The sequence below is a fragment of the Ischnura elegans genome, chromosome 4 (assembly GCF_921293095.1).
Source record: "Ischnura elegans chromosome 4, ioIscEleg1.1, whole genome shotgun sequence".
In the NCBI taxonomy this organism is placed as follows: domain Eukaryota; kingdom Metazoa; phylum Arthropoda; class Insecta; order Odonata; family Coenagrionidae; genus Ischnura; species Ischnura elegans.
The window spans coordinates 80,246,868-80,265,984 of record NC_060249.1 but is presented as its reverse complement, the minus strand read 5'-3'; the positions used below and the strand labels follow the sequence as shown (position 1 = coordinate 80,265,984).

Sequence of the window (19,117 nt, the reverse complement as noted above, 5' to 3'; positions counted from 1 at the left end):
AAGAAAGAGTTGGTGTCTCCTGTATCTAAGTCAGATTATGTTGCACAGCCGCAAGATGGATTGTTGAAATACAATTTGCGTAAATCATCATCATCACTGGTCAGCAATCTTAGGATTGGTTTGACGCAGCTCTCCACTCGATTCTCCTATCAGCTAATCTTTTCACACCTACGTATTTCTTCTCTTTCACATCTCTCTTTTACTTGTTCCATATATTTTGTTTGATGTCTTCCTTTCCGTTCTTGCCTTCCACTTGTCCTTCGACGATTGTCTTTATCAGGCCATCATGTCTCAAGATGTGGCCTATAAGGTTGTTCCGTCTTCTTATTAAGGTTTTCATGAGGCTCCTCTTCTCTCCTACTCTTCTTAGGACTTCCTCGTTACTAACTCGGTCGATCCATTTGATTTTCATCATTCTTCTGTAGCTCCACATTTCGAAGCCTCTATCGTTGCTTTCTTCGCTGCAGTCATTGTCCATGCCTCACTTCCGTATAGGAGCATACTCCAATTATAGGTTCTTATAAATTGTTTCTTTACTTCTATATTTAAGTTTCCCACTGTAAGCAGGGCACCAAGCCAAAATAGCCAGACGTCATTAGCATACAAAATCTTAGGTCATGTGAGGAAACACTCAATGTGGCAATTAACTTTCTGAAATATCCTTATTTCCCTTAAGATGCAATAAGGTGAACACTGGTTCATCTCAGCTGGTGGGTAGGATGGGATGTGTGGTAATCAAATGTCCCTCCAATGGGGGTGTGTTAACATATTTTTTGAAACCTAAGGGAAGAGGTGGGAAAAGAGAATGGCCTACTTGGCCCATTTGGATCCACTACTGTTCATTCATTTTAACCTGACGAACATGAAGCCAGAATCACTTAGATGATGTAGAGGCATTTAAATGTTCTAAATCATTATTTGTGCGCGGAAACTCGCTGAAGAAATTTGTTCCTTAAGTATTCCAATTTCCATTTTGATGCGGTTATGTGAACTTAGGCCTATCTCGGCTAATCTGAGAATTGTGTCCTTTCCTGTGAATTATGTGACACCGCACTGCAAGGTAGATTGCAGTGGCTCGTGTGCGTCAGCTCTATCTTTACCAAGGTTAGACGCAGGATTTCCTGATGAAAGCCATTTCGTCATTTCATGAATATGAAGAGGGCGTTGATATTCCCTACGTGTGTACTCAACGTAATAGAATCGTATCATTGAAAAGAAATTGCTGTTCTGGTATTTTAAAGTTGTTTTCTCGTAGAAACATAGATCTTGATCTGTTTTAACTGATCAACTGATGGATTAAGTCGTCAATGTTTATGACCCGACTTTTATCTATCTTGTAAGACTTGTACCTTTAATTTCCCCACTGCGTAACTAGTCCGCTCTAGATAGCATTTTTCAGGGTAAGCGTGATTCCATCTTTAGATTGGTCGTTCATCGATAAGAGCAGTGCTAAACCTACATAACCATGCATATTATCTTTTAGTGACACCTTGTGACGGCAAAACTGAAAATATATAATGCGTGAATTTCCACGTATTACGCTTCTCCACGTTTAGGGTTTTCTAATTTCATTGCGTCGTGCTGGTAGGCCGATTTTCACTGAAATGCGTAATATGTTGTGTAATTCGGCGAAATCATTTGAGATATTGACATTTTAATTTGGAGATATGTCGTGACCCTCAAGGGTTACGACCATGCCAGTTTACCGGCATCCATATATGTAAAATTTTATAGGCTAGTAAATAAGTTCGTATTTTACATTGATAATAAATTTACGAGCTGCGTACATTGTTTGCGATGTCGTAATTTTCGGATATTTTTCTGTATTCACCACAACGCTTCATTTTGTTTTTCAAGAAGTATTTCGGGGATGAATTTCGAGTGAATGTGTTGACGGCGGAGGCATGTATACCGCGATTGCGATTACGCTGATGTTCTATTGTACGCTCATATCGCGAAGAATACGGTAACTGGGGAGTGGAAGGAAGTTACTTGGAATATGCGAACGCGAGTGAGTGATTTAGTGACAAACAGAATAAATTATCTTCAACTTTCGACCCTGAATAGGCTATTTCCTACACGTAATTCAGGTTCTATTGCCAGAAAACGATAGAAGGAAATACCTAGCAGGGTATAAAAGCACCATCGCTGCAGTGAATGAAGTGATTTGACCTAAAATCTTTGAGAGAGGTTATCAGAGAATGTTCAAAACAGCTATTGAGTAAGACGCCGACTCCTCCAACTCAAAGGTTGCTAACAAGGACAAAGGCGGATCGTACTTCCCGCTCTTCATTTGAGCGCGGTCAGCTGATGGTGACAGTCGGCGTAGGTGTGGTTGTCAGCGAAGTATTTTCATTTAGAAGTGCTACCTCTTTTTGAAGCGTGTGGTTTCTAGTTTTGAGCGTTGTGAAAATGAGTGGATTCGCTGTGGACGTGAAGTCTTTGATTGTCATTTCCAACAGGCTTCCTTTTGTGTTGAAGAGAAAGGAAACAGGGGAACTCGAGAGAAAAGCAAGGTACATTCTCGAAATGTCTTCGTTTTGGTTAAGAACACTATCTAGGTGTTCATATCCCGCTTAGTATTTAATTTTCGAATAATATTTTATTTTGTTTCAAGTAAAGAAACAAGTTAAATATCCCTTGTTGCGATTTGTATGCGTACCTACTTTTTGCCGGCATGGTTATAGTTCCTTTTCCGTTCCGTGTGTTGCAATCATTTGAAGAATATTTTGTTGTAATTTTTTTACTCTTAAATTTTAAAGTATTTTATATGTTACTATTAAGTATTATCTATTACTAACCGAATCACACGTATTCATGTTTAAATAAAGAGGCGTTGGGTGTTCGGTCAGCGTTAAATGTTTCCTCGATTGTTAAGAAAGTGACCCACCCAGAAGGTCATTCCTGGTGCTGCTTTTGCAATTGAGTGTTTTTCGAGTCTACATACGAGCGTGATTTGTCCTTTTTATGACTAAATTAGCGCCGGTGGATTGGTTACTGCCGTAGCTCCCGTGGTAATACGCTGTCAAGGTCTGTGGGTTGGATGGCCGGGAATCCAACTTGAGGAAGGTGAAACTATTCCCGAGTCTGATGCTAATGACAGCACCCCAACAGCCGGATTGCTATCGAAACAGGTGAGTGTAAATCGACACCTGTTGAATGATGAAATTTTGTCAGAATTTATGAGGGATTGCCCATGTTATTGCAAAATTTACAGATGAGGGTTATTATAGTGAGGGTTTGGACACGGAAGGAGGAGTCTTGAAGAGAAAAAAATTAATTGGATACTAAATTCACCCATCAGCATGCAATTGCACCATTGGGTGAGAGTGAGGATGTAGAAACTTAACCTTTATAGTGTGGTGTCCAGTTCTCAATGGAAAATGAATACTGTGTTTTACCATACCTGAGGATATGCTAGAAAGTCAATTGTGCATTATTTACACCCTGTTACAATAAAAGAATGCTTAGAGATTTATTTTTGAAACTTATGAAAGTAGTTTCCAATTTTCAGTGAATTATAAGGATCCAAACTACCACTGTAGAGTATGGGAAATTCCACTGAATTTTAGGAGACCGGTTAAATACAGAATGGCTTAAAGTGAAGCCTGTTTATATAGATTCACCATTTACTCTACGTCTTAATTGTATCATCTCGTCATAAGGTGACACAAACGACTAATGTACTCATTTGTGCAGTTATACTTTGAAGACACTTTTTCTTCAGAGAACTCCTTCCCTAAATTCTCTGTTATGACCCTACCTTGCCCGTAATCTTATCGAGATTTCTCGATTCTTTTGATTAGTGGTGGTGACCACTTCTGTGACCTTTCCTCCATCTCCCTGTATTTTCAGATCCCTGATTGTTATTCAGCTTTTTCGAAAGTGTAATATAGCAAAGTTTCAACAGATTAGGGTTTTATTAAGTCTGAATAAACTCATGATAGGAAAGAGTGAGCAAGTTCAAGGCATTAACATGTTCATTCAAGAACTCGTCTATGGGCATGATCTTGACCTGTGGCTGATAGAAGAACAATTTCCATTGACCTGCTGATTTTCTCTAAGATGAAATGGTGTAATGTGACTTCTAATGGAAAAAAGTGACAGGTTTTCAAAACCTTTAAAGAATATAACATCAAATTATAGAGCCAACAATGAGTAAATAGAATTTTACATTTTTGTTTCATGCAGCTCATGTAAAACCATGCTGAGTGCAGGGGCAAATCAAAGATGTTGTTTTGGTAGGGGGAGGGGTGCTTCATTACTTTCAATGGTGCCTTGGTGGTATGCATGCCTCTCAGCGATAATACCTCTTCGGTGTGATGCGCGTAGGCAAGTGGCCTTTAGATATCATCAATTATTTTGAAATGTTGTTTATCGAGCTGGTTAATTGAAAACTGTCATTGGAGAGACACCTTAAGGACTGCATTCTTTAAAAATTTTACAGAATACACGGGGCTGCTTCCCCGTGCCCCCACCCTTACTTGGTCTGTGTTGAAGATGCTCCTGATATCCAATAACGTATTTTGTTAGGTAAAGTGACTTTAAGATCCAAACAGGGTTGCCTGAGAAAAAAAAACATTTGAAATCCAGGCAAATGTCACGTTATTTATGATTACTCCACTTTCCATCTCAATAGAAAAGATACCTCACTCAAGAATTACCTATGACCTTCACCAACCAGGGAAACCATATGCTTCTTTGCCGACAGTATGTGTAGGCAAATATTTTTTGCTTAAAATTGAGCTCCAGGGTTTGCAGATCCAAACTCTTTCCTACTTTCCTTTCTCTACTTTCCCTGAGAAGTGCAATATCTCTTTTGGAAGGATCAGTCATTATTTATGAATTTATGTTTACTGAGTGGTGCTCTCTCGAACACCATGCATCTTTTTTTGGATTTTCTGACCTGAATTCTCTCCCTCTGACATTTACGTCATTCCCTACTTGCCACACGCTTAAAATTTCCTTGCCCAATCTCCCTTTTTAGTATCCCCCTTGTCGTAATCATTCTATGACTCATACTCTCCAACCATTTGGAATAATGCCCGATTACTAAAATTTGCCTGTGTTCTTTACATATTCTTAAAATACCTAAGTAAAACATATATTGCTATTACAGTGAAAGAACTTAGATTCAGTAAATTTCAGTTATGTATAAACCCAACCCTGATGTGCCACCAAATGCTACCAATAAAAACTATGCCCTGAATTTTTGGTATTAATATTATATTCCTGATGGAATAGAATGGAAATGTTTGGCACTTGAGGTTAGGTACAAAATGGCTAAAGATTAAAATACATATTGTAATGCAGAAGCTTCACTTTAATTTTCATATTTTTTGATTCTGTGCTGTTTTTTGGTTGCATTTCTATTTTAATGAAGCTATAATTTCATTATTTTACTCCAGTTGTTACATAAATGGTATGGGTTTTTGGTGGTGTTTGACGAAGCATCAGCTTTGATAATTTGTAGCTGAGAAACAACCATATGAACATCAATTTTTTACATTATAAATTGGCAGAAAATTTGAATGATTAGAGAAAAAACCAAGATAAATTTACTAGAGGATCTCACTCTGCCATAAATCCTCCATAAGTAGGGTTAGTGGCATGTACACCTACCGTATTTATTCATGCGAGCCGCACCCTCATGTATCGTGCGCAACCCCATTTTTCGGCTGGCTCGTGAGCAAATAACTTCTCAGCACTTTTTGGGTGCGGTCTGATGTAGGAACATGTGATTTATTGGAGAATCGATAAATTTAAGTTATGATACCATAATTATTAAAGCTACATAATATCAGAAATGTAATTCTGACATTATTTATCAATGCTAAACTCTGGAGAAATAAGCGATAGAAATTTGGGAGAAAATGGTGCTCAGCTTACATGAAAATATGGAGGATTCGTGTAAGCCATGCAACCTCTTTTTTTCACCGGCATTTTCTATGAGGTTTCTATGAGTTAATATAGTATGTTGTTATTCATAGATCAAGATGTAGGGGGAAAAAAGAGAATATGGTGGTTTACTTAACTCAGATTTTATATCGGGCTATGTTGAATAACACTGATGCCATTCCAAATTATAGCTCCAAGTCCCTTCTATTGCTGCTGTTGTGGGGCCGCATTGTTTTCACTATGGGAATGGATAACTATGTATTAGTATCTATGGGCAACATATACATGGAAGTTAAAGGCATATGTACTTTAAAAATTACATAAAGGTAAAAAATGTGCAAATTTTGTTTTTCATTGAAAAACTGTACCAAATATGTGTACGCTAGTTTGTTTGTTGACACGACAAGTATTTCAAGCATTGGCTTGAACATCATGAACTGATTCCTAAGGTAGTTAGTTATTACAGGTAAATGGATTTATTTTCTCTCACATCTCAATGCAATGAATATTATTTTTTTGTAATGAGACTAGAATTTTCTTCATTGTTTTTCATTCTCCGTAGCATCACTTTCCTCCATGGCACTGATTAATTTGACATGGATGTGAAGTATTACCACATGATTCAGACCAATAAATTTTTATACAAAAACTCATCCTACATTATATCTACAGGAGCAGCAAATTTCAAACATCAAATAAGGTCACCCCTCGTTATTGTCTTCTTGTGCATCATATGCATTCAGATACTCGGGTATTATTCCCATATAAGTATATTATCCATTCCTTGGCCCATTATTTGCTTGCTTATACAGTAATGGGGAGAGCACTGATTTTATCTTTATAGTGGCTCATATTTGCTAGCTGATTATGTATGCAGTAAGAATTAATGATACCAAACCCTTTAAAAATATAAGAATGTACCTCAATCATGTCTTGCTCACTCAACATTGTAATTTTTATTTTTATAAAATGTAGTTTGCAATTTAAAATCACTTGAAATTTCAATTCAAAGTACTGAAAATAATATGTATTAAATGTTCATGGTACCACCACATTGACTGAGTTATTGGAGTTTGGAGACGTATATTGCAAAGAGAAGAAAAACAAGGAGACACAGGGCAAATGCCCTGAATATCAAATCTGCATTTCTAAGACAAAAAAAGCTATTAGAAATCTAATAAAATCACCATTATGGGAGCTCTGTAAATTCATAAATTTGAAAAGTTTTGGCTTTTAAGTTGGTGGGAAGGCTTCCACGGTGCGCTGGTAATGTAGGCTGCATTTTACTGGTTTCTAAGTGAACGTTGAATTTTCTAAGGAGTCTTGTGATTTTTTCGCTGCTGCCTGCCATATAGGGGATTGTAGCATAACCCACTGCCTTGATCTTGCTCTTCATGTGGCCAGATGACAAAAATGGAGAAACCCATGTGCCCAGATGACAAAAACGGAGAAACCCTATGCAGCGGGTTATGCTACAATCCCCTATGTGGCAGGCAGCAGTGAAAAAATCGCGAGACTCCTTAGAAAATTCAACATTACAATACTCTTCAACTGTGTTAAGAAGACTAGAGAACTTCTTCTGACTCCTAAAGACCATATCTCACCTCACGCCTACGAAGGAGTTTACAAAATTGAATGCAGTTGCGGTATGTCATACATCGGGCATACCGGGAGAGCTGTGAAGTGCTGCGTACGAGAACATAGAAGAGCGGTGAAAAATAAACAATTCCATCTGTCAGCTTTGGCTGAGCATACTCTAAGTGAACCTGGACACGATATCAACTGGGAAGAAACAAAAGTAATCGCCAGAGAATCCCGATATTTTCCGAGGATCATCCAAGGGGCGATTGAAATACATAAAGATCCTCTTGATTTCAATCTAGAGGATAGCTACCAACTCCACAGTTCGTGGAAGAGACTCTTCGCCCCATACCCCTATACTATTGGCCACAAGGCGATCAATCAGGGAGAAAATACACCACTGGGCTGACTATATAACGGCGGTCAAAACGTGGCATAAGCACTTTGACCTGAAGACGCCTGCTGGAATGCAGGAGAAACTGTTGTCTCCAACACAACCGCGACTCGGTGAAACCCGGAAAATGCAGCCTACATTTTGCCTAATTAGTATGGGTGTGTAGAGTTTTGGTATGCCTATAGGAAAGCTACACAACTACATCTCAAGAAGTAGTATAATTCTCTCTCTTGTTCAATGTAGGTTAGCGTATTGTAGATATTCTTTTCAAAATTTTAGGAATCAGGCTCTTGAACCATTTACCTTTTTATGCTAGAATGACCAGCATGACTAAGTTTAAGAAAATGATCCACTCCTGGTTTGCTATGCATGCTTCATTTTTGGATAAGTTTTTTTTTTACCAAATACACAAATGATATTCTACTGTAAAATGAGTATTTCTGTTACTTTTTGTAGTTGTGTGTGTGCTCTTAAACTTTTTTTGTGATGAGGTCTATTTATTGTGTGAATATTTTTGACCAATATACTTATTATTATTTGTATTACATTTATCATAAATTCCAATTATTTTCCAATCTTTCCTAGGTGGTGCCAGTTACAGTTGAAAAGGAACTTTTTGATAAATATTATAATGGGTTCTGTAATGCTACATTCTGGCCTCTTTTCCATTCAATGCCAGATAGAGCAATATTTTTGGCTGATAACTGGAAGGTCAGTGAATACTCAAGGCTTTACTCTAGAGTGATGCAAATTTAAATATCAATTTTAAGCATGTTGTTCTGTTTCTTTTAGGCATATGTTCAAGTCAACCAGATGTTTGCGCATCATGCCATAAAGGCCCTGAAAAAATCTGGAAATTCTTCAAATCAATTTCCCTTAATTTGGATCCATGATTACCATTTAATGCTAGCTGCCAATACCATTCGTCAGGTAATAAAATTTTTAAGCTTATTTCTTGCTGCTTGTAGATATACCATGCATTATATAAATTAAATATTCATTCACCCAAATATTTCATTTTTTATCGCATTTTAGGAAGCTGAAGATGCTAACTTGCTCTGTAAAATAGGATTCTTTTTGCATATACCATTCCCTCCATGGGACATATTCAGGCTCTTTCCATGGGATGATGAAGTACTTCAGGGAGTACTAGGTAAGTGCAGGAGGAAATGCTTTTGGATTAAAACCATATGAATGCTTAGAAGTATGTATCACTTTTTTAAAAATATACCCTTTTATATCTTTCAAAAATTTCTCCATCCAAAATATCTGACCCCTTATTGCCTTCTTTGACTAGAATTCTTATTAAGTAGGGACATGTAAATAATTTTCTGCTTAGAGAAAATTGTCCTCTGTAATAGTCCTCTATTAACTTAGATATTTTTTATTACCACCCAGTTTGTGTGAATGCATGAACAGAAATAAAATCTGAGCTATGTATTTGGTTCATGTAATCATTCAGGCTGAAAGAGTAGGTCGTAGGCCTTTAATTAATCAGTAATTTTCATTCAAATAACTTGTGATTTAAAATTGTGAAAGCAGGTTAAACTTACCAGCTAGCAGAAATAAATTAATGACTGAATACTGTTCCCTGGAAATTTTGTTAAATCCAGAAGTTGTGTTTATGTTTCCCGCCTGGTCTCGGTCCTTGAGTATGCTTTAAGTCCCTCCCAATTCTAGAAATCCTTCCTCCCTTTCTATTTTTGTGTAAGATGTTAACTTTACTGGAAGCTCTACTTAGCTCTGATGTTGTTATATAAATAACATAAAAACTTATGAAAAAAAATAGAAAATGTGTGGATAAAGGGACAACTTTAATCTTACACAAGGCATTATTTTACTAAGTTGGCAAGCTTTCCCTCACTCTTTCATAATTTTTATTTTATTATCAATCTGATGTTCTAGATGTTTATTATCTAAAACCGTGGAAAGTCCCAAGGAGTGGTATTAATTTTTATCAAGTATTAATTTTACCCCAAAGATTTTCTGTCATTATATTTGCTGTATTTACAGGTTGTGATATGGTGGGTTTCCATATTAAGGATTACTGCTTGAATTTTGTTGATTGCTGTGAAAGACGCCTTGGGTGCCGAGTTGACAGGAAAAATCTTCTTGTTGAGCATGCTGGTAGAACTGTCAGAGTTCGCCCTTTGCCGATTGGGGTACCGTTCGATCATTTCGTTCACCTTGCCAAAAAAGCTCCTTGTTTAATGCCACAAACAAAGCAAAAGGTAACTAAATTTTTAGTCAGGGAATCTCCATGCCGTTGAAATATAAAGTTTTTGCCTTTTTTCTGTAGTCATTGAAATCCTTGCTCCCAGTGTTGCACATAAGTATAGTGTATCTGTAATCCTTCAATGAATATGTAAGGATTTAAGACTTGTATTCTGGCAATCAACTTTGTAGATAAGTATGTACAGGGTGGTACACAAAAACTAGATATTGGTAACTCTTTTATATTGTATTTTCTAAGGAGGCATTTATATGAAAGAGAGTTGCTGTAGAAGAGTTAAAAGAAAAGGCTTAGGAATAGTTAACTGCAAATTATAATCAACGAAATGTTTGCGTTGCCATAGGTCAGTAACTAAGGAGTTGCAACCCCATATTTATAGGGCAAAAAATGCTTGAAATTGTCTCCCCTACCACCTCCTGAAGTATTGCAGATTCCTCCGGAAACTTTTTGTATGATAATTTTTGCAAAATTCTTTGTAGTTTTATTGAAATTTTGAGGTTTCTCTTTGCCACCTTGTCCTTTAGTTTCATTTAGTCAAAAATATTTCCTTTAACGTTTGTAGTGGTGCTGTTGAGGCATCTGTTTGGTGCTAATGGTAGACAAAACATTTTTTTGTTTTTAACCTCAGTTACATCAAGTTGCCTTACCGTCTATTGTGTACCATCCCTCAATTTCCCACGTACATCCATATGAAACTTCAAAAAATTAACTCTTTAATTTCACTCCATCTTTGTCCACAGGTAATTCTAGGCGTTGACAGACTTGACTACACCAAGGGACTAGTTCAGCGATTGAGGGCTTTTGAGCGTCTACTAGAATCACACCCAGAGCACTGTGAATGTGTGACACTCCTTCAAATTGCAGTCCCATCAAGAACTGATGTCAAAGAGTACCAGGAACTGAAAGAGGAGGTGGATCAATTAGTTGGGCATATTAATGGTAGGTTTACCACACCAAATTGGTCTCCTATCAGATACATTTATGGCTGTGTTGGACAAGAAGAATTGGCTGCTTTCTATAGGGATTCAGCTGTTGCACTGGTGACTCCATTGCGCGATGGAATGAATTTAGTTGCAAAGGAATTTGTCGCATGTAGGATAAATGAGCCAGGTGTTTTAATAGTATCCCCATTTGCTGGTGCAGGGGAAACAATGCAAGAAGCCCTTCTGGTTAATCCTTATGAGATTGATGATGCAGCCTCTGTAATTCATCGTGCACTAACTATGCCAGAAGATGAGAGGCAAGTTCGTATGAATCACCTTCGACACCGTGAACGACTGAATGATGTTAATTATTGGATGAATTCTTTTCTAAAAGAAATGGGCTATGCCAATGGAGAAGATCAGATTCCTTTGTCAATGTTACCAATGTCAATAGATGATTTTGAATACCTTTCTGGATACATTGGTTTATCTCACAAGCTTACTCTTCTTTTGGACTATGATGGAACCCTTGCTCCAATTGCACCACACCCAGACCTTGCAGTGTTACCAAAGGAAACCAAGGATGTACTTGAAAAACTTGCTAAGACACCAGATGTATATGTAGCCATCGTGTCAGGACGAAATGTTAACAATGTCAAGGCTATGGTAGGGATAGAAGGAATAACATACGCAGGAAACCATGGACTTGAGATCTTGCATCCAGATGGCACCAAATTTGTGCATCCTATGCCTGTGGAATATGAGGGGAAAGTCAGTGAATTGCTAAAGACGCTTCAGGAAGAAGTCTGCCATGATGGTGCATGGGTGGAAAATAAGGGTGCCCTACTCACTTTCCATTACAGAGAAACGCCCGTTGCATTGCGAGCAGAAATGGCAAATAAGGCTAAATCAATAATTCAGCGATTTGGATTCTCAGCAGGTAAAGCACACTGTGCTCTAGAAGCACGGCCGCCAGTGCAGTGGGACAAAGGTAGAGCTTCTATCTACATTTTGCGCACAGCTTTTGGTGTGGACTGGAATGAGAGGGTTAGGGTCATATATGCTGGTGATGATGTTACGGATGAAGATGCCATGAGGGCCCTGAAAGGTATGGCTGCTACTTTCTTGGTTACCATTTCACCATGTGTCAGAACAGCTGCTGACCGAAGGCTACCAGGCACTGAGTCAATTCTTGCTTTATTGAAATGGGTTGAGCATTACATGAGCAGCCGGATGCTCACAGAGGGGAGAGCATTAGGAAATGTGAAACTTGATGTTTCTTTTGTATCCAAACCTCAAGATTTAGGATCTAATTAAGTTTTCTGAAAGTAATAGATGAATTGCTTCAGTAAATAGTTTGTAGCTAGTTTAATGTGACTTTGTGTTGAGCTCGAAGAAGTTGTGTATTAAAAATAGTGGATATCAATGTTCATCTTTTAGGATGAAAGAAAGTGTTGTCAAAACAATTCCTCGTGTACACCGAAGTTATTTTTATTTTTGAACAGTAACTATGTCAACAATCACGCTCAAAACATTTATCAAGATACTGTTTAGGTGAGGTAAGTAAAAAATTATTTTGTTGTAAAATTTGTACGTCGCTTTTGTACTTAATGAAAATGTTGCTAATATATCATTTTAATAATAAAATATATCTTTATGGGAATTTGACAATTAAGTTCATTTAATAAAATTCAGTTCAACGACGGTGAATTAACAGTACCTTTCAGCATCTGAGATATCAAACGGTGCACTTTGTCCAGCATCACTGTATTAGTGCAAACACACTGATCACAACCGTATGGTGGGTATATTTTTAAAATATTGTTTACAACTAATACGTCTCCTTCTTCTTCAATGGGTATTCTGTTTTCCAGCAACCAATTCTTCAATTTAACCCTTGAAGCCTCACAAACTTTCCCATCAACTTCTTCTTTTTCTTGCGACAATATGTTTAAATGAGGTATAGTTATTTCACAATATGATGGTTCAATATGCTTCACAGAATGTCCAACAATGACTTCGGCGGAGCCATCAGTTTTTAGTAAAACCACACTGCAATAAAAAATATGCATTACTCGTATTCCGATGGCCTGGTGACAATGACGACCTGTAAAAAGAAACATGCATACCTATTTGACACAGGATCAATTGTATACACAAGGCCAAGGCTTTGCTTGCCATCAACCGATGTAACTTTCACGACACAATCAACCAATTTCCTTAAGTGAACAGGATCTTTCTTCAGGAGAGTGCTATCCGTCGGAGTAATTTCTACACTATCCATTTTCCTTCCAAACTGCTCCATAAAATATTATAATTATTCACATTAACAAACAATTTTACCTAAAAATAATACAGATGTTTGTAAAAACTTAGTGCTTTTCATGTTTACATGACCAGTTGAATCGCTCGGCTCGGAGGCAACGCATCAGATGTGCATTTCGTGGGTCAACTGTCTTCAATATTCGTGGCGCTTTTTTTCAAAATTGAAAATGACGGATACAAATGTTGGTAGGTAAAAGTTTTTTTTTTAATTTCGCGTCATATTAGAATTAAATCCACGTCCACGAAATAAGATGCTAGAATATTTTTGATCAATGGGAAAATATGCGTAGAACACCATAGATGCACATTTAGGAAAAAATGTCTCGAAATCAGGACAGCTTATTATTAGATGTATTTTGTGCTTCTTATGTACACCAGTTACGCTGTAAACCAACTTCTACGCTCTCTCCTTGAAAGTTTTTGGTAGCATGGTGGCAGGTATAGAGCAAGAATGCCGACTGCCCACCCATCAGTCAACATAAAAATTATGGCCATAGTGGGTTGCCATCATGGCACCACAATGTATTTTATCCCCGGTCATGATGTGTCACGAGTACGGATAGCCACATTTTGGCAAGACAAAAATGCTCCACCCCAAATACATAAATGCTAATATAATAATTCTTTTGTTCTATTTATAAAATACCTCCTTCAATCCTGGCTATGCCCATCAAGGCCACCATTCCATGCAAAAAAAACTGATTTTGGAATATTAAATGTGAACCATAAATTATAATAAAACATTACAATTTTCATTTACTACATCAATGTAAATGATGAAGGATTTAGTGCTTTCCCGATGAATCTTGTTGATGAAGTCTTCACGGGAAGTCAGCCGGGTCAGGATGGACATTTCTGCCAACGTTTGATCAATCCCAATATCCCAAATTTGCCTTGCAGAGGATTTTTGTTTCATTGAACTCGATGGTATGGTATGCGCATAATTAAAGCGCAGTGGACGGTAGATTTCTCTGGGTATCCAAGCCTAATGCACCGTCATAAAAGAAAGCAAAATATGTATTGAAAAATCATGAATTTAAAAAATATTTCTTTAACGATGAAGTTTTTTTTTATTATGAAAAGTGTTAAAATTAGTTTAAAACCCATTACTTAAAACCCTGTTTTTTATTTCCAACTTGGCTGTGACCTTAAGTTATGCATGCGTTTTTGCAAGCCAAACTACAGCTTGCCACATGGCACCCACAGTTGGGCCATAATATGGCAAGATGTGGCTAGCCATAACTGCCACAGGTAAACCACATATTCTGCCAAATTGTGGCCATAATTTTTGTGTTGACTGGCTTGGTTCAAATCTTTGGTGAAACCTTTTGACATCTCCAATTAAACTTTTCAAAGCACTTTTCATAGTATTTTTTCTGACCAAATTGCCATTTTTTTATTAATATTTATCTATATGTTCTCGGAGCCAGAACAGAGTCAAAGTCCACTTCCGGGCATGTAAATTTTTCGGAGAAGGACCCCTGCATTCCCCGATAAGAAAGGCCCCATCATGAGCCCACGCCGAGGACCCCCAATCAACAGTCACCCCCCGACCATTCCTGCGATGATCACTGTCGATCTACTCCAGTGTGCTTTTGCAGTTCTTTACATATTTGGTTCCTAAACCTCTCTCTCACTAAAATATAGTGTAGTGCAAGTCCTCATTTCTCCTGGTATTTTTCGTCAATCATGCCAAACTTACTCAAAACCTCGACAACAAGCATGCACAGTCTAAAATTTAAATACTAATAAATGAAGGTTGCAAATGGAAGGTAAAATTGCGGCGCGACAAAGTGTTATGATAAGAAGAACATTATCTGGTGTTTCTTTTTTAGTTTTTTTAACGGGGTGATATGTCATGATAAAAATATTCTTTAGAATCTATCATCATTATTGTTATTTAAGAGGTACAAAGGTTCAGCGAAATAAGAAAGCCGTGCATTCCAGTCAGACAACAATACCAGACTGCCCGATACACACGTATCGAACCTATTTTTATTTATATTGGAAACGTCCAAACAAACAGATAGAATTGCATACATTCCAACACTCCACCTCAATTCTAGCAATGTCCAAAAACACGAAAAAAAACAAGCATTCAAATGTGGAAACACACATTACATAAATTCTTTTAAATGTTATGCAAGAACATAAATATCTTTCTTTCTGAAGAATAAGAAAAAGAACAACAATAAATATAAACAATTTAAACGAGGTCTAGTTTAAACTATTTGCTTCACACCCAAACCAGTGCGATGATTGAGAAAAGATTCACCAACTAGTCCTTTAGTTAATATGTCTGCCTTCTGTTGAGCAGTTGGGATATATTTTACTGGGAGAATTTTCTTCTCAACTAAGTCTCTCACAAAAATGATACTTAACATTCATATGTTTAAGTCTTTTGTGTTCCCACTTTGTTAAACAGGCAATACATGAACTATTATCCTCATAGATAGTAGTTGGGTCCTCTACTCTTACACCAAAATCATCAAGAAATGCTTCAGCACTCATAGCACAAACTGTTCCATATCCTGTATCATAATCTTCTAGATAAGCAGGTCTTTTCCTTTCTCTGACTGACCTTCTGACTTGATCATCTACTTCCCATTCTCCACCTTGACCTTCTGACTTGATCATCTACTTCCCATTCTCCACCTAAATTCTTGTCTCCACCTGAATTCTGCTCTCCACCTGAATTCTGCTCTCCACCTGAATTTTGAACTCTCTCTGCTGGGAAGTACTCTTCATTTTCGCCTTGATTTTCTTTCCAGTATCCTAATTCCCTCTTAGCTTGGAACTTCGTTTCATCAAAAATTACATCTCTTCCTCTGACTATCTTTTTTAGTTCTGGATCCCAAAGTCTGTACCCATTAGTGCAGTACCCTACAAAAATGTACTTCTTACATCTGGATTCTAGTTTACTCCTCATTAATTGTTTAGGAGTGTGCAGGTAGGCTGTACATCCAAAAATTTTTAATTTATTTAGATCTAGTTGTTTTCCATACCAGAGGTAAGCTGGAACTTCCTTTTCCAGAGCTTTTGTGGGAGTCCTGTTGATTAAATATACAGCAGTAAGTACTGCTTCTGTCCACAAAGCTTTTGATAAACCAGAGCTGTGTATCAAACATCTTGCTTTTTCAAGTATTGTACGATTCATTCGTTCTGCCACCCCATTTTGCTGTGGCGTGTATGGTATTGTGGACTCAAATTGTATACCTCGTTCTTCAAAGTACACTTTAATGTCATTGGTAACATACTCCCTGCCATTATCACACCTGAAACGACTTAACTTTGTACAAAAATGAGATGTTGCCATTTTCTCATAAATCTTCAGATAATGAAAGGCTTCTGACTTTGTTTTCAAGAAATACACAGCAGTAAAATGAGTATAATCATCCACAAATGTCATTATATACTTCATCCCATCATATGACATTGGAGATACTGGTCCAACCAGATCACTATGCACAAGTTCCAATGGACGTTTTGCTCTGAGTCTTCCGTGCATGTGTGGTAGTTTTGTTTGCTTTCCAGTCACGCAATGCTCGCATATACTCTTGAACTTATCTTCTTTAATTCCATCCACCAGTGTGGTTAATTTCTTTAAACCATCTTTGGAAATGTGTCCTAGTCTTTGGTGCCATAAATGTTCTGCTTCCATTGAAAGGCAAGCTGTGTGTGCACTCCGAAAAATAATTTTGTATAATTTTCCACAGCGCCTGGCAACTGCTACTGTTCGACCACCTTTCAAAATTTTTCCTATTCCATCTGCAAACAGCACACCATAACCATGAGAATCCAATTTTTGAACTGATAGGAGATTCATCTCAAGATCAGGTACCCTTAACACGTTTGCAATGTGTAACTTAACCCATTTTCCGTTATTAAAAATAACACCATCAATATCCCCTTTTTCTTTGGCAGTCATCAGCTGTCCAGTTTTAGCAACTTTAATGTTGATGGGTATCTTCAATGGAGTAACATTGCTGAGAGGAGTTAGTTCCCCAACTAAATGCTCAGTAGCTGCAGAGTCTAAAGTAAAACTTATTTCACCTTCAGACTGTGAGCTTGTTCCCATAGCAGTTGATTCCTCCTCCATTGTCATCTTCTTGTCTTCTATCTCCGCATGTGCTGCAAAGCTGATTCCGTAGTCGTCTGCTGAAGATTCTTCATCGTCGTTGGCTGCATGAGCGTGCCCACTTTTATTTTTACCCTTCCAGCATTCAGCCCTTAAATGACCTGGTTTACCACAGTTGTGACAGCGAATATGAAATTTATTTTCATTCTTTACCTCCGCTACGTCATTCTTCCGTGTATTCCGATAGTTGTTCTTTACTCGTTTGGACTGTGTAGCGAATGCCGTCGTAGATGGAACCTCAGAATTCATATCCTGCTCTCCGTTAGCCAAAAACGATCGCTTGGATTCCTCATCAAGTAATCTGTTCTTCACAAAAGCTAAGGTTAGTCTATCAGTAGACATAGTCTCTATGGCTGTGACGACCACGTTATATTCTTGCGGCAAGGTGAGCAACAAATGACATATTATATCCGGCTCACTCACATTGGCGCCCGTTGACTTCAGTTGACGTATCAGTCGATCGAAATGAAGAAAATGATTTTCTAGATTTTCTTTCTTCGGGTTATGTTGACAAGCCGGAGATAAAAGCTGTCTTCTAATTTGTAACTGAGTTGCTAACCCTTTCCTTTCAAAAGTATCTTTCAGCTCCTTCCATACGCTGTATGCTGATGTTTTTCCTTTTGCGTACTCCAAATGACTGTTCGCAAGCTTCCGAATTATTAGTCCTTTGCATCTTTTGTCACGACTCCGTAATTTAGCGTTCGCTTCTTCTCGAGCTGTACGTTCCGACGCTGCTTCATTTAGGATCGGTCCTGGATAAACTGGTTCTTCCTCTGTGAGTGTTAAGAGATCCAATTCATCCATTAACGTTTCCATCCGAAATTTCCAGTCGTCGTATTCTTTCCCGTCGAACAAAGGAACTTTGAATCTGTCGTCTCCATATTCCGCCGCCATTCTTCAGCGTAAATTTTTCCGACAGAATTTCAATGTTAACTATTGCGGAACGTCGTTGTTAAAATGTATCTCGAAAATTGATGATTATGATTCTAATTGAAGCTTAATGACTGGGTGCCCATAACCTGTTATTAAAGAGGTACAAAGGTTCAGCGAAATAAGAAAGCCGTGCATTCCAGTCAGACAACAATACCAGACTGCCCGATACACACGTATCGAACCTATTTTTATTTATATTGGAAACGTCCAAACAAACAGATAGAATTGCATACATTCCAACAATTATAATATAATATAATACTATAGCAACTTCTCTGGGTGATCATAATCTAGTTATGATGAAATTCAAGATATCTATGAAAGAAATCAGTGAAGAACTCGTGGCAATTAGAATAATTAATTAAAAGGAGCCAAAAATTCAATATATATATTGAATTTTTATTATTTTTTTATTATTTTATTATTATTTTATTATTATTTTTATTTAATTATCAGTAAAGAGCGAGATAAGATAGGATAGGATAATACTTAGAAAATTATATAGATATTTTACTTTAATATTTATTTTTACTTGGTTCTCTTGATGTTGTGTACATATCATGTTGCCCCTGCATGATGTGCAATAAATATAATGATGATAATAATAATAATAATAAATGATAGTGCGTTGAGTTTGTTTTCTTCACGCTATGATCATTAGTAACTGAAAAAATTACTAATTATAAATTTTA

General features: G+C 37.3%; 2 protein-coding genes across 3 annotated transcripts; one reads left to right on the top strand and one right to left on the bottom strand.

The window, feature by feature from the left end:
- Positions 1-1,815: 1,815 nt before the first annotated feature.
- On the top strand, positions 1,816-12,549 carry LOC124157705 (alpha,alpha-trehalose-phosphate synthase [UDP-forming]). Its single transcript, XM_046532664.1, has 7 exons — positions 1,816-2,516; positions 2,981-3,134; positions 8,459-8,584; positions 8,666-8,803; positions 8,909-9,026; positions 9,887-10,104; positions 10,847-12,549. The coding sequence occupies exons 1-7, from the start codon at positions 2,413-2,415 to the stop codon at positions 12,344-12,346; spliced, it is 2,358 nt and encodes a 785-aa protein (XP_046388620.1). The 5' UTR covers positions 1,816-2,412; the 3' UTR covers positions 12,347-12,549.
- LOC124157706 (gem-associated protein 6-like) lies at positions 10,919-13,471 on the bottom strand. 2 transcript variants are annotated; one of them, XM_046532666.1, is made up of 3 exons: positions 13,159-13,471; positions 12,750-13,081; positions 10,919-11,005 (listed from the first exon to the last, which is right to left on the bottom strand). In XM_046532666.1, the coding sequence occupies exons 1-3, from the start codon at positions 13,332-13,334 to the stop codon at positions 10,989-10,991; spliced, it is 525 nt and encodes a 174-aa protein (XP_046388622.1). In that variant the 5' UTR covers positions 13,335-13,471; the 3' UTR covers positions 10,919-10,988. The 2 variants fall into 2 exon arrangements, with proteins under 2 accessions (XP_046388622.1, XP_046388621.1); XM_046532665.1 differs by lacking the exon at positions 10,919-11,005 and having other exon boundaries at positions 12,683-13,081.
- Between the last annotated feature and the right edge of the window lie 5,646 nt (positions 13,472-19,117).